The sequence below is a fragment of the Drechmeria coniospora genome, chromosome 02 (genome assembly GCF_001625195.1).
Source record: "Drechmeria coniospora strain ARSEF 6962 chromosome 02, whole genome shotgun sequence".
Taxonomy (NCBI): domain Eukaryota; kingdom Fungi; phylum Ascomycota; class Sordariomycetes; order Hypocreales; family Ophiocordycipitaceae; genus Drechmeria; species Drechmeria coniospora.
The window spans coordinates 9,499,189-9,520,984 of record NC_054390.1 but is presented as its reverse complement, the minus strand read 5'-3'; the positions used below and the strand labels follow the sequence as shown (position 1 = coordinate 9,520,984).

At 53.9% G+C, this 21,796-nt stretch overlaps 8 protein-coding genes and 1 non-coding gene across 9 annotated transcripts; 4 read left to right on the top strand and 5 right to left on the bottom strand.

Annotated features, from left to right (window-relative positions):
- Positions 1-196: 196 nt before the first annotated feature.
- DCS_05739 (ribosome biogenesis GTPase Lsg1) lies at positions 197-2,193 on the bottom strand (the record flags this gene model as incomplete). The annotated part of the gene is made up of 2 exons (XM_040803041.1): positions 197-1,146; positions 1,200-2,193. 2 exons carry the CDS (start codon positions 2,191-2,193, stop codon positions 197-199), a joined length of 1,944 nt encoding a protein of 647 aa, XP_040658074.1.
- A 428-nt stretch (positions 2,194-2,621) lies between these two features.
- DCS_05738 (uncharacterized protein) lies at positions 2,622-3,904 on the top strand (the record flags this gene model as incomplete). The annotated part of the gene is made up of 2 exons (XM_040803040.1): positions 2,622-2,641; positions 2,704-3,904. The coding sequence occupies 2 exons, from the start codon at positions 2,622-2,624 to the stop codon at positions 3,902-3,904; spliced, it is 1,221 nt and encodes a 406-aa protein (XP_040658073.1).
- Positions 3,905-4,448: 544 nt separating this feature from the next.
- Positions 4,449-9,169, top strand: DCS_05737 (uncharacterized protein; the record flags this gene model as incomplete). Its single annotated transcript, XM_040803039.1, has 3 exons — positions 4,449-6,429; positions 6,486-8,291; positions 8,736-9,169. The coding sequence occupies 3 exons, from the start codon at positions 4,449-4,451 to the stop codon at positions 9,167-9,169; spliced, it is 4,221 nt and encodes a 1,406-aa protein (XP_040658072.1).
- Positions 9,170-9,902: 733 nt separating this feature from the next.
- Positions 9,903-11,217, bottom strand: DCS_05736 (uncharacterized protein; the record flags this gene model as incomplete). Its single annotated transcript, XM_040803038.1, has 3 exons — positions 9,903-10,576; positions 10,642-10,896; positions 10,944-11,217. 3 exons carry the CDS (start codon positions 11,215-11,217, stop codon positions 9,903-9,905), a joined length of 1,203 nt encoding a protein of 400 aa, XP_040658071.1.
- Positions 11,218-12,540: 1,323 nt separating this feature from the next.
- Positions 12,541-14,239, bottom strand: DCS_05735 (centromere/microtubule binding protein CBF5; the record flags this gene model as incomplete). Its single annotated transcript, XM_040803037.1, has 4 exons — positions 12,541-13,064; positions 13,120-13,751; positions 13,868-14,084; positions 14,122-14,239. 4 exons carry the CDS (start codon positions 14,237-14,239, stop codon positions 12,541-12,543), a joined length of 1,491 nt encoding a protein of 496 aa, XP_040658070.1.
- Positions 14,240-15,189: 950 nt separating this feature from the next.
- DCS_05734 (uncharacterized protein) lies at positions 15,190-15,839 on the bottom strand (the record flags this gene model as incomplete). The annotated part of the gene is made up of 4 exons (XM_040803036.1): positions 15,190-15,459; positions 15,565-15,640; positions 15,689-15,693; positions 15,756-15,839. 4 exons carry the CDS (start codon positions 15,837-15,839, stop codon positions 15,190-15,192), a joined length of 435 nt encoding a protein of 144 aa, XP_040658069.1.
- Positions 15,840-16,155: 316 nt separating this feature from the next.
- Positions 16,156-17,360, top strand: DCS_05733 (uncharacterized protein; the record flags this gene model as incomplete). Its single annotated transcript, XM_040803035.1, has 3 exons — positions 16,156-16,291; positions 16,362-16,701; positions 16,757-17,360. 3 exons carry the CDS (start codon positions 16,156-16,158, stop codon positions 17,358-17,360), a joined length of 1,080 nt encoding a protein of 359 aa, XP_040658068.1.
- A 773-nt stretch (positions 17,361-18,133) lies between these two features.
- On the bottom strand, positions 18,134-18,943 carry DCS_05732 (uncharacterized protein; the record flags this gene model as incomplete). Its single annotated transcript, XM_040803034.1, has 1 exon — positions 18,134-18,943. The coding sequence occupies one exon, from the start codon at positions 18,941-18,943 to the stop codon at positions 18,134-18,136; it is 810 nt and encodes a 269-aa protein (XP_040658067.1).
- Positions 18,944-21,564: 2,621 nt separating this feature from the next.
- On the top strand, positions 21,565-21,636 carry DCS_t59. Its single transcript has one exon. It is a non-coding gene; the product is annotated as a tRNA-Gly (tRNA).
- The last annotated feature ends 160 nt before the right edge of the window (positions 21,637-21,796 follow it).

Here is a 21,796-nt window from a genome sequence, read left to right as displayed (position 1 = left end):
CCTCGTGGTGAGGGGCATTCGAATCGTGTATGCGGTTGTTTGTCCACCACGATATGCGATCTTGGACATGCAATGTACGCTCTTTCAGTATGCCATATGCACCAGGCGAGAACAAAACGCCATCTCACAAGTTGTTGCATATTACCACCATCGGGTTGTGACTATATGCATTCGGCCGCCGTTCTCTGCGGGGCATTTAATCGTCAACTATGTTGATTCCGCGGTGCTTTTTCCTCTCGCTCTTTGCCCTTCCTTTGAAGTGCTTCTTTCCCGACATGACTCCCACATCCTTGGGGTCAATGCCATTCTCCAGCGCAATCATCGTCCTGGCCTTTCGCCCAGTCAGGTGCTTGCCGACAATCTCACTTCCCTCGGCCGCGCCTTGTTCGGTATATTTGTAGCTAAAAGGTCTACCGAAGTGGCCCTGCACCTCCTTGGGCTTGAAGAAACCGGCATCGAGCTTCTTGGACTTTGGTCCCGCGGGCAGAGCCATTGGGTCCAAAGCCATCATGGCGGACTCGTCGTCATCGAGAGACAGAGATTGAGTGGCGGCAGCGAGCGCGGCTCGTCTCTTTTCCGGAAGATGGCGCTCATCGTAGAGCTCGCCGTTGAAATCTTTTGCATCCTCGACGCCCGGGGGCGGGCGCACAAAGAGCAGCTTGCCGTTGACGTAGTCCTTGAGAACGTAACGCGCGGCCCTAGACTCGTCAGGTTGGCCGAGGCCCGAGGTGTGGAAGCCTCGAGCCATGGCGTACGCGCGGAGCAGCTCGGCGGCCGACGGTATGCCAGTGCCGCCTTCTTCGAGGGGCCGCATCTTGATGTGGATACCGTAGACAGCCTCGAGAAAGCGCTGCGGTATGCGTTCGGTGATGAGCCCGACGGGGCCTGTGTATTCTCTCATCTGGTCGATAGGCAGGACGCCGTTGCAGACGAGGTCGGCTTTTGTGAAAGCAAAGTTGGGGAAAACGAGGCCAGGGCAATCGCACAGAATCACTTTGTCACTGAGGTGGATGGTCTGAAAATGCTTCGTCTTGCCCGGCGTTGACGAGACCGACACCTTTTTCGCGCCGATGAGGGCGTTGATGGTGGATGATTTTCCAACGTTGGGGTACCCGACTAGACCGACCTGCAGCTTGTGATCGGCTCCTTGGTTACCGTTAGCGAATGTCTTGGAGGTGTAGCGGGTTGCCAGCCCATACCTGCGTCCTCAGGGACGTGCTGGAAGAATATGTCTTCCAGTTCCTCCACTGTGAGAATCTGAACGTCGTACCCGTCATCTGCTTCCACATCGCCACCGTCCTCGCTTTCGTCCTCATCGGACGAGTCCTCCTCCTGCCTCGGTTGCTTCCCGGATTTTTTCGTTGGCGGCGCCACTTGGGGAGCCTCATTCGATTCGTCGTCTTGGTCCCTTGCGTCATTCAACTCCTTTGCCAGCTGGGCGGAGAAGAACCTGTAGGCGATTCCAGCCTCCGTCAGATACTTTGCCCATGCCTGTCTTTGTCGTAGCGTCATCATGTCGGCTTTGTTGATGAGAAGAAGATTCTCCTTCCTCGAGTCCACGGCCTTGACGTATACTTCCAGGTCTTCCGAACGGAACAGTAGCGGGTTTCGCGCATCCACAATCTGGACGACCAAGTCGGAGCGCTCAATGACTCTCCAGAGCTGTCGCCAGACCTCAATATTCCGCTCAAAGGGTGTCATAAGCAGGTCGTTATTCTCCTGAAGCTCGGCTAGCCCTCTTCTCCAAATCAGAAAGGCCTCGCGTTCCTTCCGATCCAGCTCCTGCGGTGTTGTGGACGCATCCCACTTCGGCCTCCTCGGAACCGTCAGCCGGTTTCTGTGCATCTTGTGCTTCCCCAGAACGGCTTGCTCCTCGTGAGCCGACAGCAGGTACGGGTTTTTGTGATCGGTGTGGATGATTTTGACATTGTTCATCTTTTCGGCTGTAAAGTCGGTGCCCGCGAGCTCGGCCGTGGCCAGAAACTCGTCGAGGGCACCCTGCTCCGTGACGGAGCGCATCTTGACCCAGGACGCATCTTGCTTGTCGTTGACGAGATATTGTTCACCGGTCGCATGGTTTATTCTTGTAATCGCAGACGTCTTCTTTCTCTCGGAGCCCTTGCCTTTGCCGAAACGATCATTCATCAAGGCGTTGCCGAGCCCCATTGACTTTTTCGACTTTGCTAGAGGCATGTTGGACGTTACGCGCGAGGCAGTGATATGGGGGAGACAGGTCCTTGGGATTTATGCCATGTAGAAAGGGGTAAGTGTAGATAGAATGAGGATGAGGATGTTGGTCTGCAACTGATTGATGATGTGAAAAGCAGATGCCGACGAGGCACAGGTTGACGTGGTTGTGACTGGTAAGTACGGCGGAGTACACAGCCGCTGAATAATGTTGACAAATGGAGGGGCAAATTTTCAAAAGATTTCTCCCCGCCTACAAAATCGCACTGTGTAATTGACGAGCGAGTACGCGTGACATACAGTGCTATCTGTTTTATTACTGTGCTCATACCAGGGTCCAAAATCTGCATTCTGAGATCGATTCTTCCCTCTAGAACATCATCACATCACCCCTCTCTCCATCAAATCGCAGACACAGTCGCATCACAATCAAGATGCCCAGAGGAAAGTGGATGTACGTTGCCTTCACATGCCCACTAGTATCGCGTAATTTGCATGCACTGACAGAACTCACAGCGACAAGAAGTCGGCTCAGCACTTCACGCTGGTCCACCGGCCGCAGAATGACCCCCTCATCCACGACGAGAGCGCGCCGTCGATGGTGTTGAATCCGATGCAGAAAAAGTCTGGATCTGGAGCGAAACACCTCGATGATCTTGCATCCGAGCTCGGCTCAGATGCCGCCAACATCCGAGAGAACGAAGGCGAGGCGGCGTCCTATGGCGTGTATTACGACGACTCCGAGTACGATTACATGCAGCATTTACGCGACCTCAACTCCGGCGGCGGAGACGTCGTCTTCATCGAGGCAGAAACTTCGGGAAAGGGCAAGGGCAAGCAGAAGCAAACGCTGGAGGATGCGCTGAAACAGATGGACTTGGAGCAAAAGGCAGGCGACGTGTTGGACGAAGTCATGCTTCCTTCCAAGAACCTGACGAGGGTGACGTACGAGGCCCAGCAAGATATTCCAGATGCCATCCGCGGTTTTCAGCCCGATATGGACCCGCGGCTGCGAGAAGTGCTCGAGGCGTTGGATGATGACGCCTACGTCGACGACAATGATGATGAGATCTTCCAAAAGCTAGCGCAGGATGGACGAGAGTTGGACGACTTTGAGTTCGACGACGCACAGTATGACGACGATGATGGCTGGGAGTCCGACGACACAGCCAAGCCAACGAAGGAGTACAACGACCAGGCACCAGAGCTCGTCAGCGTGGAAAGGGAGCAGCCGGATGAAGGTCCGTCGCAGGACTGGCTCGAAGACTTCAAGCGGTTTAAGCAGGCACAAAAGTCTGGCAAGTCCCCCGTTGTGCCGTCTCATTCTGGCTTGCAGTCGAATTGGACGACGACGACAAATGGCGGCCGGCGAAAGAAGCGCAAGGGCGCGCTGACCGATGCGTCAAGCTACTCAATGACATCGTCGTCGCTGGTGCGAACGGAGCAGATGACCTTGTTGGACGCTCGGTTTGACAAGATCGAGGAGCGATACAACGAGGACGAAGAAGATGACATGGCTTCTGTATCTGCCGTGTCGGCCGTCTCGAGCGTCACAGGGAACGTCCGCAGTGACTTTGATGGCATCCTGGACGACTTCCTGGGCAACTACACGAAGCCTGGAAAACGCACGTCCAAGAAAACCAAGGCTCAGACGGGGCTGGAGCAGTTAGAAGAGATCAGAAGGGAGCTGGGCCCGCCGCGCCTCCGTGGCAGGTAGCGAATGGGTGGTGACCGTCAAATAACGAAGCGTTGAATTTCGAAAACATCTACTTGTCAATACCCCTGCAACATACATGAATCCCTTGGCTGACAACAAGTGTGCCCACCATGTCCCTCGTGCACAGTCTTTTTGGTGTCGTTTTGGCATCATCTAACGCTTTTCCTTTCGGTCCAGCCTTGACAATTCGCACGGCGCGATACGATGATGGAACGAAGAACGAAAGATTCAAACGGTAGACTTCGCAGTATGAGTGCAATAAGAAAAATAGCGACGTTGACAAACCAGCCAAATGAATGGGCTGTTGCGTTCGGAGTGACTTGTTTGAGATCGTTGGTCACGTGAGCGCATCCCAAGCTTCGAGCTTCAGAACACTCATAATCCATTGCCTGTCAAGAACAACTGCAATTGTTGCGCGCACCCTCCTCCTCCGCCCGACTTCCCCATTATCGCTCAACGCGTAGGGCTTGCACGCCGATACCCACCCTCCATGCTCCTGCGGTCTATTTGGATGTGTGCAACGGGCGTTGCATCATCGAGCTAAATGCCTTCGACACTCGCCGGAGCGGGAAACTGGTCGGCGTCGGCAGCTTTCGCCAGCAATGGCAACGGCGCCTCTGCAGCGTTCGGTTTCGGTGGTGCTGGCGATGGCAGCGTCACATCCAAGAAGGAGAGACGAAAGAAACGAAACGAGCCAAAAGTTGGCGGTAACTCTGGCAACTCTGGCAATGGCGATAACGGGGAGGATAACAGACGCCGCAAAGGCGACAAGCATGGGCTGCAAGGGCCCAACTCGATGAAACGACGAGCTGATGGCCATGGATCTATTCAAAACAGCGACCCTGCTCAGAGCAACGATGCATATGAAGTGGACGATCTCCCAGACTCCCTTGTCTTCGGGGGCTCGTACAACCTCTCATCATCCACCACCGCTTCGTTCCACGACCAGTCTCGAGCCAGCGACGAGTATGCCGAGAAGATACACAATCAGCTCAGTGCCGATGGCATACATCCACCTGCATGGCCTCCGAATCCAGGCGCTCCCAGCAGCAAGCAAGCCATGGCCAGGTTCAGGGAGACATACGAGGCCTACCGCAGCAAAGCCCGGGCCTCTTTGACACGAGCCGGACTGATAGACGACCCCAACAAGCGAAAGCGTTTGAGCGAGGCCATTCCGTTCAAGGGCATTTGCGACGAAAAGTGTCCCCAGTATGAAATGATCCAGCGCATCACAGAAGCCGACGTGCCGAGCGCCGAGCGCGACAAGAATGGGGAGGATGCGCGGCTGGAATACATGGTGAAGAAGCTGGCCCGCTCTGCCGCCGGCCAGGAGGCGCCATTGCCGATGGATGTGCGTTCCACTCGCGCTCTTGGAGTTTCTCTCAATTACCTGTTCCGTCATGTGCTCAGGGACGAGTCGAACCTGCGCAAAGTCCACGGCTTCGTCTGGGACCGCACCCGGGCCATCAGACGAGACTTTGCCTTCTTTTCCAGCATGCTGAAGGCGGAGACAATCACACAAGTCTATGTGCTCGAGAACATTGCCCGGTTTCACGTCGCCTCTCTGCATCTCTTGCCGCGACAAAAACAAGCGGGCGAAAGCATCGAAGACGTCTTTTCGGAGCACCAAGAGCTCGAGCAGCTTGGAAAGACACTCTTGTCTCTGCGGGACGTCTACGACGATTGCAACGAACAGAACATACAATGCGACAACGAAGCCGAATTCCGCGCATACTACCTCCTCTTTCACGGCCGCGACCCTGCCATTGTCGAAACCTTGCAGCTCCAATGGAATGACCGCCTCTGGGAGGAGTCTGAGGAAGTTAGAATCGCTCTGACTCTGGTGGAGGTCTTGCATAACAGCCAAGATTTCATCGGCTCATCGAAGCATAGAGAGGACGGGCCGTTACTGGCCGCGGCGAGTGCATACAGCAGCTTTTTCGACATCGTTCACAGCGTTGCCGTATCCTACACCATGGCTTGCTTCGCAGAGTGTCACTTTCCGCACATTCGACGCGCCATCTTGCAGTCGATCAAGCGGGCCATGTGGAAGCCAAAGCCGCCGATGCAGGATATCACGGCCGAAATCTTGAACGGATTTCTTCGATACGACACCGTGGACGAAGCCATTGAGTTTGCCGAAAAACACGGGTTCGAGTTTTCGCGGAGCGGAAGCCCAAGCCAATGGACCATCATTTTAAAGGACAGGTTGCCAGTTCCATTCGTCAAGATTGATCATCAGTTTTCCCAGGAGCTGGTCGAAAAAAAGAGGGGGAACTGGCCGCTTCATGAAGTCCTTCACCGGACGGTGTTTGAACGAGTTGGAAGCTCGGAATACGCACCGGCCAGGCAGGACGAGAGCAGTCTATTCGTCGCGTCCGATGACGAATCTACCCAACAAATGCAGCAGCAAAAGAATGCAGCTGTTGGTCCTGGGTTGGAAACAGTGGCCAAGAGTGCATTTGGTGATGCGGCCGGGTCCCATCAAAAGCCTCGAACGATGGCCCCGTTCGTATTGGAATCAGGTACGTCTGGCCCTGGAATGGCCATTACACACCGACGTACATCACTGCTAATATAGCTTCAGACCCGGAGTCCGATGCGGATCTGCCCAAGGTACCAACGCGCCCAGAGACTGTCACTAATAATGCCGTCTGGGGCGCACCGAGATTTGGACAGTCTGGCATGCCGTCTGATGGCGCACAGGCGAAGCAGAATCCCTTTGGTACAATCATCAAACTGCCAGACATGCAACAAGGGCTCAAGCAAGACGGCACGGCACCGATAAAGCCGAATCCGTTCGCAACCGGATCCGAAAGCAAGGCAACTGTTTCGGCATCAGCAGGCAGTCAGAACCCCTTTGCGACATTCGCTGCCCAGAAACTCGGCGGGCTCTTTTCTTCCGATACCAACCAGGGGAGTTTGGCGCCCACAAAGCCCAACCCTTTTGCTCCGTCCAGTGCCAACAGTGTGAGCAGCTTGTTCGGCAACAAGACTACACACCAGGCGTCCGTTGATAGCAACCCCTTTTCTGGATTCGGCACACTTGGCAACAGCGGCAGAACAGCTTCAGACAAGATAATGCCGAGCATATTGGCTCAGTCTTCACAAAAGTCCCCGACAACACCTTTCCCGGCTTCTCTTGGCAAGCCGGTCTTGGCTGGTGACGGTTCGTCGCCATCGGCAATAACCACCACTGCAAATTCAATACTACCGGCTCCCATGAAACATGCGCCTATCACCTCGCTGTTCTCATCTTCTACTTTTTCAGCTTCACCATCAACCGCTCCTTCGATTCCAGCATTTTCCACGGCCCATCTCCCTTCGGCGGCCGGAGGTGTGACTTTGAATTCTGGACCTCAAGTTCCGACGGAAGTTATCAAGGCCAGTCGTCAGGCATCACTCACCAACCTGGGAGCACAATCTTCTCCTCCCTTCATCCCTGCGTTGCCAAGCACCTCTGCTCCACAACGTGTTGACAAGCAGGACAATATCCCGTCCGTTTTAAGTGAGGCAGCGCCTGCACTAACTTCAGGCATCCTCGGCAATGCAAACGTCGCCCATTCAAGCCTGCCACAAGGTGCTGCAGACCAAAGTCTACTTTCACAGCCTGCCACTACCCCTGCGTCCGCCGGGAACGCTTCAGAGAAGAAAGGAATTTCGATCTCGTCAGGTTCGGGTTTGTTCATTACCAAACCGGAAGACTCAACTTTGTCGGTGCCTCCTCAGCCTCTTCCTCTGGGAGAGAAAGTCAAAACGTCCAGTCCACGACGGGACTTGCTGGGCGATTTCAACAGGTGGTTCGTTATGGGTGACGAGGGCCTTTTATCCGAGTTTCTGATTGAATCTGTCACGACCATTACTCGTGACGCCTTTGAACAGTACGAAGTGGAAGTCGAGGAGAAAACGCGGCTTGAGGAGATAGCGAAGACGAATGCTGAAGTTGAGAAGTTTCGCGTTTACAACCTGTCACTGAAGTTTTTCTACCGTTGGAAGCGGAACGCGCGAGAAAAGCGGCTTCGCCAAGTTCGACGGCAAGGCCGAGACGAAATGCGGGCTTTTTATGCCGCTCGGTCCGCCGCCGAAAGCAAAGCGCGAAAAGAGACACAGGAGGCCGAGAAGGATTGCAAGGTCGGAACAGGATCATCTGCCTCGGTGCGGTCCGAATTTCTCAGCATGATAAGGAGCAAGAAAAAGGCCAAGGATGATGCGGCGGAGTCTCTACTCGCCAGTGGCATCTTGTCTGGTTTGAACGGGGAGCGAGAGGCAGTTCAAGCCATCGTCGATGGCGACTTTTTGCCATCAGGTAACGCTCGACCAGCCAGCAGCGTGGTACTGGGGTTGGGTCGAACCAGGGGTTCGACGCAGGCTGCGATCAACGGCGATGGTATGCCTTCAATCCGCGAGCAGTCCACGAGCAGGCTATCGCTCGACTCGTCCCCGGGCTCTACCAAGAGGGAGGGACCAAAGACCCGCGTCTTGCGCGAGCTTCTGTTCAGCCAGCCTGGTAAAAGTACGACTGCAGGGTTTGAGAAGAAAGAGGGTGCGAAGACGAGGGCTTTGCGGCGGATGCTATTTGGCCAGACCGACACGTTGCGGCGTTCGTTGCCTCTCCTGCCATCGGGTAGTGGTAACGCGCCGGAAACGCAGAAACGTGTGAGCAACCTCTCTTCTCGTTGGAAACTCAAGGCAATGGGAATTGTCCCTCTGGCGGATGGCACGGCAGTTCCCGAATCGCTGGCGCACGAAATGTGGCCGTCCCCTGCTCCTCGCTACCCACGATCGGTATCGCCATGGAGACGGCGGCGGCTGTCTGCCACGGACGCAATAGAGGCCGAGGTCCGACGACTCTCTCCCATCAGGGCGATAAGGGAGCGGTTCAGGGGGGTGCCTGGCGGGTCTGCATTGGCACCTGGTAAAAGGAAACGATATCTGGATGACGACGGCATTGCCAAGTCTGGGAGTGTCGAAGGCGATCCCAACAAACGAGTCATCAGCGATTCAAGCACATCACGATTGGCAGGCAACATCGAAACGTCGCCAACGAATAAGAGGAAGAGGTCAATCGATGAAGAGGAGAGGGTCACGATGGACGAGGGCATCTCGCACAAACGAATTTTGAGCGATGCCGCCAAGGTCAGGTTGGAACTCAAGGCTCTTCAGGCGGAGCTGGAGGAGGGGGCGGAGTGGTATCGGTCTCAAACTGGGAGATTCAGAAGCGAATCCGAGGGCAGGGGCGCGTCTTTGTTTGACGAAAGCATGTAGCGGGCGTTTTCAAGGCAAGTGACTGGTGCGCAGATGAATTTTCCCAGCCAGACGGCCATCAATGGTTCTTTTCTGTTCGTTCTTCTGCCTTTTGCCAGCTGGCACCATTGGTAGCTTTTTTTGCATGGCTTTCTCTGGTATTTTGTTGATTTGTCAGATACCCATAGAGTTTGGATGGCAGTCGACCGGGGCCTGCTGCATTGCTCGTCCTGTCGTCATCCGGCTGGTTGTTTGGTTGCAGTCTCTTCACTTTTTGACACTTGAATAGGAAGGGCAGAGCATGTCGCATACGGGTCGCCAGGAGCTCGATAGTGGAAGAAGAAATACAAAGGCGCAGCTTCAAGACATGCACCCGAAATGGCTTCTTCAGTCCCCCCCTGGGTTTCCTCAAGATCAGCTGCTGTGAATTTGACGGTAGAGACGATACATGACTTGATGTGCGTCACTATTCTAACGCCAGAAAGGTCATGGATTCCCCATCTCGTTACAACGTTGTTCAACGGGACATCGAGGCAATTAGCGCCAACCAACTTACCCATTCGACACATCATCACTTGCGTGAGGGAGCAAGGCAAATTCAATCAACAGGGGGTGGGAGGGGGAAGGGCGCTGTCCGCTCTCGTATTCTCGCATGCCTCCCCATCCTGCCGGCGCCTCGTGTGTCGTTCTTGTTTGTGCTGGAAAATCGGCAGGTGCCTGGTCGTCGAGGCGGCCGTGACTATGGAACCCAAGTTTATGGCTGGTGCCGCGGACTTTTAAGTAGAGGTGCGTGGGATGTGGTCGAGATGGTCGACAACGGAGGCGTGTTGCCGTCAGGAGAGTTGCATGGAGCTGGAGTTGTGACAGGGACCAAGGGGGCGGCGTAGGCAGGAACAGTCGTGACGATGGCTGCAGGTTTCACACCTTCGCCCCTCTGGTTTGATGTCGGAGTCGGGGGCGGTGGCCAGTACGCGGCGACAGACTGGGGGGTTGCGAAAGGACAACCGTCGTCATGGCCCAAGTAAGGTGACTTTTCGTCAACAATGCACCGCTCATGGCAGACTTGCCCAGCTCGCTCCGTGCTTTGGACGGCAACGGTCCCATCGCCGCGACGATCAGGGCCCAAGAGGATTCTTCGGAGCCGAACCGAAAGTCCGCTTCGCTTGGCCGCGCAGCTCTTGCACTTTCGCAGGAACACCAAGACACATGCTGCCAGCAAGAGGACAAAGGCGAGGCTGCCGAACACGATTCCGATGATGGCGCCCACGCTGAGAGGCGGGCCGTCCGACGACGGCCGCTGTCCGGCGGGGGCGGGGGCCGTAGGTTGGGTTATTTCGACCGTTGAGTTGGCGAAGACGGATGAGCTGAGGCCGATGACGAGCCCGCCCGACGGCATCTGCCTGCACCCTGCATCGAGGGCAATGAGAACTGGGCGATGGTCAGAAATGCGACTGGCTTGATCTCGCCGCACTCGCACCAAGCAACAGACGCACAGTTGGAGAGGTAATTGCGGTTGCCGCCAGCTCTGAGACACTGGCGACAGCTCTCAAGGTAAGGGCCACGAACGACACCGCTGTCAACATCACAGTAGGCGTAATCGTTCTCCTTGACTGGCGCCGTGATGCCGCTCCCCAGCGCGCGACTCAAACGGCCGCACGCCTCGGACGTGATGCACGGGTTTGACGCGACCTGGGCAGTGGCGTTGGGGAGGCCGAAGACGCAGTAGCTCAGTGTGTACCGAAGGTTGTCTAGCCGATGGTCAGAATGAGCTCGTCACAGTCATGGATGAACCTACAGAGGAACGCCTTCTGGTCACTGTCATCACCCTGAGCATAGCCGCTTGTCTCGAGGCAGGTGAGGCAGCGGGCAAGGGCCTGACCAGCGGTTCGGCTGCGGAAATGGACGTCCTCACAGGCCATGTCGCTCCCTCTCGTAGCGGCCGAGGCCGGATCCGAGGGGTTGAGACATACGCCTGCACAGGGCGATCCGGAAGTGACGCGAACGGCTGAGACGATGTTGGAGAGGAGGATGGCGGTGATGGTGACGACCAGGCGGAGAGAAGCGGCCATCACAAGCAAGAGTTGGGAAGAAGGAAAAGAATCACCCCCCTACGTTAAGCAAAGCAAGAAGGAGGAGGAGTAAACGAAGAGGAGAAGAAAAAAAGCCAAAAGAAGGCGAAAATGAATAGGGAATGGAAACTAGCGGAAACTGTCGGAGTCGTCTTGATAGATGGGTATTTGGTCATGGAAGATGAACATCAAGATGCCGAAACTCACAAGGAGCCGAAAGAGACGACGATGAAACCGGCCCTGACCAGAGGGCCTTGGAGGCAAGGCAAGGCAAGGCAATGATAAAATAGCAATAGAAGAAGGGAAAAGAGGCAAGGTGTCACTCGAAGGTACGGGACACGTTTCGTAGAGGTTGGTAAAACGGGCAGGAGGTAGGCAGGGGGGATGTGCCTTCCCAGCCAGTCAGTCGAACATGGCGATATCTTCACCGAGCGGGAAAACGTCACATAAGGAGGCTTCTCAACTCTCAGCCGTCAATCACCAACAAAGTGCAAGGTCAGGTTCTAGCTCCCAGCTGCCATCACGAATACCAGCCGTCGAACAAGCTGCGGCGCCCTCCCCCGGCCCCGCCATGCCCGGAGCGGGCGCCAATCCCCCGTCTCACTCGTCACCATCAGCAGCCTCCCCCTCTCCATCGTCCCCTTGGTCACGGCTGGGAAGGTAGTCTCGGCGCTTAATCACTTCGCCAGGATGTGCGCGATGTGACGGAGAAGGTGACGTTCACGACGCCTCTTTCACCTCTTTCGCCTCCGTCCTCCATTGACGGCTCCCATTGACGGCTCCCATTGACTGCTCCCCTCGACGGCTCCCCTCGACGGCTCCCCTCGACGGCTCCCCTCGACGGCTCCCCTCGACGGCTCCCATTGACGGCTCCCATTGACGGTTCCCCTCGACGGCTCCCCTCGACGTTCCAAAAACGCCCCCAACGCACTCCTCAGAAGGCGGTGGTAACCGTCAACCGCCACCGACGAGCCGTCATGCTCCTCAAAGGCACCTCGACTGGTCGGCCAACCGTGCGCGCATCCGGCGTTCACGGCATCGCGAGGCTCGGCGTCGGGTCGACTCGCTCAGCCCGCAGTCGCATCAAGCACGCCATGCATACGACCGGCTTGTGATGCGCATGAGCATCCATCATCACGCTCGAGGCACCGACGGCTTCTACCAAAATTCATTTTCCTTCGTACCAATAAACGCCAGTTGCCCAAGCCGCAACACAAGGTATGGTAGATATGGTACAGCAAAATCGTCTCCATGCGCATCGACGAACAAAATTCGGTACCTACCGCACTCCTCATATCCAGTCGCCCACGGAGCATTTCGCCCTTAGTCGCTGTCCTCCTCGTCCGCCGCCGACTCGCCCTTGGCCGCCTTCTTGGCCGCCTTGGCCGCCTTCTTCTCCGCCTTCCGTCGTTTCCGCTCCGCCTTCTCGTCGGGCGTCTCACCCTCGTGCTTCTTGCGTTTCTTGTCCTCGGTCACCGGCGTCTCGGCCTGCACCGTCTCCACCTTGGTCGTCTCCTCGACGGCCTTCTTGGGCGTCGCGGGCGTCGCGTCGGGCATGCTGTAGTCCTGGTAGCCGGCGGCCCACTTGGCCGGCGTCGCCTCGTTGGCCCGACCGTACTTGTCCAGCTTGCCGTCCGCCTTGAGCTTCTTCTTCTCAAGAGCGACGGGGCCGAGACCCCATCGTCGGGGGTACAGGTCGCGCTCCATGATGCATCGCTTGACCTTGGCCACGACGCCGTGGTCGCACGTCGACATCTCGACCGTCGACATCTGCGCAATGGCCAGCGCGATGGCCTCGCCCTTGGTCGTCATCAAGACAACCTCCTCGTGATGCTCGATGCCAGCCTCTGCAGCTCCGTTAGCGACCCTTCTCGCGTTGTTCCCACGACCGCATCGACGAACCGTATCGCAAAAGACCGGGCAGCATGAGCTTGGCTCCGTAGCAGACGGCGTTGACGGCGCTGTCCTTGACGACGAGGCGCTTGTAGGACGTCAGGAGCGTCTCGAGGGGAGAAATGACCTTGCGCAGGTACGACTCGTCGCGGGTGTTGTCCATCATCCACTGCGCGTCCAGCACGTCGTGCAGGGTCACGAGCTGCTTGGACTCATCCATGGCACCGCTGCGGACGCGGCGCAGCTCCTGCATGTGGGCACCGACACCGAGCAGGAGACCGAGGTGGACGCACAGCGTTCGGATGTAGGTGCCGGCCTCGCAGCTGACCCAGAAGACGCCGAGGTGGCGGTCGTTGTCGAACTCGATGAGCTTGCTCTCGTGGATGGTTCGGATACGGAGCTGACGCTTGACGGCAGAGATCAACGGCGGGCGCTGGAAGAGGGCGCCGGTGAGGGTCTCGAGCGCGCGCGCGAACTGGGCCTGGCCGCCGGGCACCTTGTCGTGGAGGCGGATGACGCAGACGTACTCTTTTCCGGCGCCTTGCTGCGACTTGACGAGTCGGGTCGCGCGGTCGATGCAGACGATCAAGCAGCCGGTGACCTTGGGGTCGAGGGTACCGCTGTGGCCAGTCTTCTCGACGCTGTCGAGTCGTTAGCGAGCAACTCTCACAAGCCGACGCCGCATGCTGCATCGTGCCACAGCCGTCGTCGACGGGCGGGGCGGAGCAGGGCAGGGCACAAGCAGCGCCATACGTACCGAAGCATGCGCTTGACCCAGGCGACAACCTCGTGACTCGACGGATTCGAGGGCTTGTCGAGGTTGATGACACCAGAGGAAATGTACGACTTGATGTCGCGCTTCAACGGCGAGCATCCATTGGGAATGGGGGTGAAATGGCCCGTCCGCACGAGCACTGCCTCGGCGTCAGCACCATCCTGTCTCGTGGCAGATCTCGTCGGGTCCGAAAGAGCGGCTGAAAGTCAAGAGAGGGAACGGCCATCGGCACTCACGCTTGTCGTAATTCTTGAGGAGGAGCGGCCACGAGCTCGTGTCAACCGCCGGAGTCACCGCCTGCGGCTTGATGGTGTAATCCGCCTCGTCCGACTTCTTCACAATCTCCATGGTCATGGTGGCGGCGTGAACAGAAACTGATAATGTACCCGTGATCCTGCAGTGAATAAATCAACGCACTCGTGTGGGAGGGCTCAACGAGGGCAGAAGCTGCAGGATCGTGGTGATAAAATTCGCTTCCCGCCCGGAGTTTTGGCTCGGTCGTTGTTGAAATGGGAAGCTGCTAAATTTTTTTTCCAAAGTCACTGCTTGTCTGTGGGGGGGGGGGACTGAGCCTCGCCAGTTGTGGCTGAGAGGTTATTGCTCTGCTAGTCTCTGGCTTCGCGTGACGATGCGCTAGTCCCAACCCGGCCTACGTTTTGTAGTCAAGCCACATACACGAGCCACAGCTCCGAATTACAATCAAGTGTACAGAGTTCAGCCAAGTACGGAGTAATACAGTATAATATTTACTAGAGATGATTGCATCTGTTACCATTACGATAAAAAGGGAAGAAACGCGTTACGGTAGAAGGCAGCAAGAAAGGCTTCAAACTCCTTTATAATCCGTTGAAGCCCTTTGACGAATACACTGCCTTCCTTGTTGCGGGCAATTTCTTCGAAGCTTCCAATCTCCCATCGTCAAGAAGGCTCTTTGTAGGCAGCTGCTCGTGTAGATTGAAAAATCGATTGCGCTATGCTTGGCGTGCATACATCTAAAGCAGGATATAGAAACACAACTCCAGATCGTGGCGGTAAGTGTGGTCGATATTGCACAATACCTCGATGGCCATAACCTGTATTGTACCGGTTTGATCCGCTCGGACTGGCGCAGAGCGGTTTGACGATGCCCAACGATTCTGGAAACTCCTTCATAATCCGTTCAAGCCCATTAACAAATACACAACCTTCCTTGTTGTGGGCAATTTCTTCGAAGCTTCCGATATCCCATCGCCAAGAAGGCTCTTTGTAGGCAGCTGCTCGTGTAGATTGAAAAATCGATTGCGCTATGCTTGGCGTGCATACATCTAAAGCAGGATATAGAAACACAACTCCAGATCGTGGCGGTAAGTGTGGTCGATATTGCACGATACCTCGATGGCCATAAACTGTCTTGTACCGGTTTGATCCGGACTGGCGTCTCGTACTTTTGCCAGATCAAAGTCGACGAGTATGCCCTTGAAGCCAGCTGATGTTGCAGGGTCCGTAATGATAATGTTGTTTAGGGAGATATTGCAGTAAAGAATATTGCCAGTATCGTAGAGAGACTTGTGCGCCTTGATGCTATGTTGCATCGGCTAATAGTTACTGACTGAGCTGAGTTCGCTGATGATACGGTTGGCGGGGGAGACAGGAAGGAGTAAGTAGACCTGCCTGTTATCGCGGGGCAGGAAGTTGCTTACATAAGTAGAGGCGAGGCGTCTAGTGCGGGGTCCGGATTCGCCAGAGAAGCGTGCCAGTGCCTCAGGCAAAACTGACCTACTTATTGACAGAGAGTAAGTACTAGTACTTACTGTAAGTACTTACTGGTACTGCAATTGGTGTGTTGTACTTGTTCATGCACTCGCACACAACTTCACATCTGCGGTTGTACGTGAAGAATCAAGTTTGCACCTTCGACGCAAGACCGATATCCCTCCAGCTTTCCATCCTGCTGTGTGCCAAACTCCGCGCACATTATTTTTGACCTGTACCAAAGCTAGCTGCTGGCTGGTTTGCCCGTTCGTCGTGCTGAGCTGCAAGAACTGCGTAGGCATCGAGACCTGACCCCGTAGCGGCGGCATCTCGGAACGCTGGGAGCTGGCAACCCTACCGTCTATTCGAATCTTAACCTGGCCTCCCCCTTCCTTCGCGTGCCGGTTTGCGCCCTTCTTTGCGTCATCGTCGAGAATTTTGCCTCGATTCCCGAACATCGCCGCCATTCCCGTGTCCGTCTCCTTTCCTCTCCATCGGTCCGCTCACGCAGCAACCGCCAACGCCCGGATGTGCCCAGCATGAGGATCGGCTGCCTTCAGTTCGCACCCCGGGTCGGAGATGTCAACAACAACCTGAGTGATGCGGATGCTGTCCTGAATCGGGTCGAGCCCGAGGACCTTGACCTCCTCGTCCTTCCCGAGCTGGCCTTCTCCGGTGAGACTATCCGTGTCCGAGAGCGAGGAGCGAGCGGACGCGAGGGAATGGCCTGCTTATGCTCGTCAAGGTTACAACTTCAAGTCCTTGAGGGAGATTGAGCCCTTTCTCGAACATTCAGAGTCCGGCATCAGCTCACTCTGGGCACGCACCGTCGCCCTCAAGTACGACTGCACAGTCCTCGTTGGATACCCGGAAAAGGTCGATCCAGAGTTGAAATGGCCCACCGGACCCGAGTATTACAACTCGGCCATCGTCATGAACAAGGACGGCGAAGCTGTGGCAAACTACCGAAAGTCCCATCTGTACATGACGGACGAAACGTGGGCCTTTGAGAACCCGGAAGGATTTTACAGAGGCTTCTTGGTCGGCCTAGGCCACACAGCCATCGGCATCTGCATGGATCTCAAGTATGGCCACCTCCCCTTCTCATCTCGCCGGACCTGCGGTAACATGATGCAAAAGCCCTTACAAGTTCCAGGCTCCTTGGGATACCTTTGAGTTTGCCTTTCACGCGCTGGAAATGGATGCTAATCTCGTCATCCTCACCATGGCATGGATGACGAGGGAAGACGGCTCGCAGTTTAGCCTCACGCCACGAGAACCCGACATGGAGACGTTGGCGTATTGGCTTTCCAGAATCGAACCCATCATTCGATCCGATGGGGACGAGGAGATCATCGTCGTCTTCGCGAACCGTTGCGGCACGGAAGCCGAAGCCGTCTACGCCGGAACCAGTGCGGTTCTTGGCATAAAAAGCGGCGAGGTTCGTGTCTACGGGGTCCTCGGCCGGGGAGAGGAAGAGCTTCTTGTCGTGGACACGAACGACCCGCCGGATGCCCGACTGGTCTACCGGCCCAAAGATCAGGAAGTCACCCCTGACGGAGATGCTTCTACGGAGAAGAAGCCTCCTATCGAGACGATGAACCGTCCTTTAGACGACAGCGGCTCAAACATCTCCGAGAGCGGGAATAAAACGGGCAGCGGCGGTAGCACCTCTAGCCAAGCGAGTACCGGCAGCTCAACCAAAGCGCCGCTGAAAACAGCAACGCATTCCATTTTGTCTTGAAGCGAGGCACCAACGATGAGCTTTTCATTGCCGACGGACTCGCAGGATGAAGAACAATTCAGGACAAGTGGTCCAGCAGTTCAAACTGCGGCATGTTCGAGTCCGATTCGTTCGCCGCGCTGAGGTGTCTAGCCTAGGCGTCCAATGGACCTAACGCTCTCCTTCTGGAGCAAGGCATGGTAAACCAACCTCTTCCAAACACTCCCGTTCCCTCCCGTTCCGTCCCATTCCCTCCCATTCCCTCCGGTTCCCTCCCGTTCCCTCCCGTTCCCTCCCGTTCCTCCCGTTCCTCCCGTTCCTCCCGTTCCCTCCCGTTCCGTGGTAACATGCGCGTATACGAGCCTTGTCGGATCAGATAGCTAGTCCATCGTACCACACAGTAGATGGCCCGTTCGATCGTATCATACAGTAGGTCGACTGTTCAATCGTACCATGGGTAGATTGCCTGTTCAATCGTTCCATCAGTCACCTGTTTGGTTGTCCCTGTATTATAGTTGGAATTACTAGCAGTAGTACTGCTGGCTGGCAACGGCTAGTAGCGGTTAAGAGAATGGCAATTGTTAAGTTAATTAGCTCAAGTGGTCGACTGGATACTACTCGTACAGGTCGTATAACAGTAGTAGATTGGCTGGCAGTAGTACTACCGCCAGTCACTCCAAGTCGTATGAGGGAGAAACAGTATATTGTATATATACTATTGGATAACTCGATATACTTATACTTGTAGTATAGTATAGTATATTGACTAGTATTAGTACTGGCAGTCGTTACTACTAGTAGCAGTAATGATGGGATAGTACAGGTTGGCTAGATTGGCCGGGTCGACTAGGTCGACCAGATCTAGTAGACCTAGTGTTGCTGTTGCCTTGTTTCTTGGGTGGTTGAGACCTCCTACGGTTGTATGCTTTAGCAGCAGAGGTACCGGGAATTCGGCATTCTCTCAGTAGGCTGGCCATGAGGTAATGTAGGTCGAGGGATTTCGATCCGAGCCCCAAGGCCTGGATGCTTTGAGTAAAAATGCGTATAAATCCGGCCCATTGGGTAAAAACAGGACCAACAGCTGTGAGATACTGGCTGGCCTGATCTATTGGGTCGATTTTTACTCCAGCTAGTTGCAACCTAGCAAGATAGCAGTCGAATTCTGCGTTGAAATTTTCAAGTGTTCCTTGGTACCCTTTGAATGTCAATTTGTGGTAGGAACTGTAGAGAATGCGGCGTTGAAATTCCGGACTTGAGAAGTATCGCTTTTCCAGCAATGTATAGGCATCTGTTGGATTTTTGATCGACGCAATAGATGCCTGAGGAACTTGGGTACAGCTATCCCATAGTAGCTTATGTAGTATAGCTTGGTGGTTATCCAAGAGGTTGGCTGCAATGGAGGGATCTTCCAGAAAGCTACCCAGGTTGATGGCTTCAAGATGGGTGGATAGCGTGAGCTTCCATAACTCGAAATTCTGGGGACCTTGAAGTTTGGCGTATTCTGGGAATGGGAACCTTTCGAAAAGCTCCTCGGCATTGCTAAAGTCGGGCTCTTCAGTAGCAGCTGCTTGAGCGGGCTCGATTTTTTCATGGCATTCTGGCATTGTTACAACAGTATTGTTTAGTTGCGCAGGTTTCTTGGAATTTGCGTGCAAGAAGGTGGGGTAAATGCGATTATTTTACCAAGAACTGTACGGGAGAAGCAGGACTATTTATACTTATGAGGAAGTACCCCGCTGGCCTTGTAATTATGCATGGACCAATGTTATAGCTCTTGCAATTTGAGTGCGCAAGAGGAGGGGGTAGTGGAGGTATATCGTACGGACTAGGGAGTCAATCACACAGTTGGTGTTACACTAATCATACGATTAGTTGCATCGGGGCTCGGAATAGGTTAAGTCCGAGCAACCCCATAAGAGGCGCAAAGCTTCTCGCAACCCTACAAGAGGCGGAAAGCTTCTTGCCAGAGAACACTGTGTCCAAGCAGGCCTACAGTGAGGAAAACGCTTATTAGAAAAGGCCACTATGGCCGCAATCTCTTTTGTAGAAATCAAGGCTATTTCATTTGTTGAGACGTATGCTCCTATGCAATAAAGCAACGTATAGTGCGACAGTTGGTAACGGCAAAAAAGGGGTGCCAGTTAGTAACTGGGCAAGAGTGCACACTTGGTAGTACCAAATTATACAAACGAATGCGATTATTTCTTCTAGCTACAGTACAGGAAAAGAGCGGCTATTTATGTCTACAGAGTAATACCTTGTAGATCTAGACAGATTGCCGTTTCCATTGCTCAACGGCTTGATCGGAGGTTCTATTGTACCATGGCTTGGTGGATGGATCCATTATCCAGTTGGATGGCTGTTTCAGTCATACAATAGTTGGCTGTTTCCGTTACATAGTGGTTGGATGGCTACTTCTATTACAATGATTGGATGACCCATAGTAGTACTGTGGACTGGCAAGAGCTAATAGTAATTGGGAGAGCGGCAATTGTCGTTCCGATCAATTGGCTCCAGTAGTCGACTGGCTACTACGTATACAAGTCGTATTGTAGTAGTAAGTTGGTCGGTAGTTGTTAAACACCTGGCAGCAGTACTACTGCTCGCCAATATACTACCACTGTACTGCACGTACAAGTAGTATATCGAGTTAACGAATTGTAATTACTATACAAATTCTCCTCGCTCCGACTAATAGTAGTACTACTGCCTAGCCAATTTACTACTGTTGCGCGTCTTGTGTAAGTAGTACTTGGTCGACCAAGTAAGATCATTGATCGGACCGTTAATTAACGCTCTTCCAACTACTACTAGTAGTTGCCCGCCAACAGTACTACTGTTGCGCGCTAGGACCCACCCAACTGCAACTAGCAGTTGCTTGCTAGTAGTACTACTACTGGCCCACTTGACAACCGCAGTACTACTGCTGTACCGTTACGACCGAACACTAATACCAACTAAGTCTACCAATGGCATATACTAACTATGCAACTTGTAGTATGACTCAACCAGAGTATTTGGAGCTGCATTGCGTGCAGGCAGATTGTTCGGAGATGCATTGTGTGGAATCAGACAGAATTCCAACACGTGCACATTGCACTGATTGAGGTACTACCTCTCAGGTATAAAATGGTCCTACCTTTCCTACACTCTTAGATAGGAAGGAAGCATAATAAGCATGACAGCAATCATAAAAACAAGCACAAGAAATACACCAGTCTTTCTTTTTGAATCGCATCTTGGCACTACTATTTGACTTGTTTAAATCTGTATTCCTTGCCCAGTTACTAACTGGTGCACTTCCTGATGTTACTAACAGCCTTGATTGATATCCATTTTGGATAGTCCGTGCAACTGAACTTCCACTGCGCACCCTTCCTTTTTTACCTCTTTATTTTAAGAGGTATTCCCCTTTTATTTTAAGAGTAGTAGTACTGCCGCCAGTCGCTCCGAGTTGTAGTTCGGAGAAATAGTATGTTGTATACTATTAGTCAACTCTTTAGCCCGATATGTGATACAAGATGGAGGGACCAACGGACCCACCAGAGGAACGCACATAAACTAGAAGCCCTAACTGTCAAGTAGTTTTCCCTTCTTCAAGTCTTTTAATAAATATCATTGAGAGTTCTAGAGCAGTCGCCTAGCGACTCCGTAACAGTTACTAACAGCGTGATTGATTCTCTGGTCCGTACGATATACTTCCACTACCCCCACTTCTTGCACGCAAGTTGCAAGACCCTGTACTCCGTACTATAGTTGAAATTGTTAGCAGTAGTACTGCCAACTGGCAACGGCTAGTAGCAGTTGAGAGAATGTCATTTGGTGGTCCGATTAATTGGCCCAAGTAGTCGACTGAATAATTACTACTTGTACAGGTCGTACAGCAGTAGTACTGCCGCCAGTCGCTTGGTAAAGAGAAATAGTAATAGTATGTTGAGTACTGATAGTCAACTCGATATACTTACCTATACTTGCAGTATAGTATAGTATGTTGGCTAGCAGCAGTACTGCTGGTGGTTACTACTAGTAGCAGCAGTAACAATAGGATAGAATCCTATTTGGGTAGTCTACTTGCCAACCACCTCCCCTCTTTGTTCACAAATACATCTACCCTTATGGAGTAGTCAGTCGTACAACTAGAGATATTCTCCTTCTGGTCTTGCTGGAGACGTTGGCTTATTTTGACCGCCATATGGGCCTAAATAAAGTGACATTCTCCACCAACGCGCGAATAGTGTAGCGGTTAGCATACATGCTTCCCAAGCATGTGACCCGGGTTCGAGTCCCGGTTCGCGCATGTGGACATTCTCTTTTTGTCGACGGTACCTTTATGCTTCTATTTCCTTTATGCTTCTATTTCCTTTATGCTTCTATTTCCTTTATGCTTCTATTTTACTTGATCTTTCAACTCAACTCATCCTGATCGCCTCGTTGTATTTATTTCGTCGCTGTTGTTT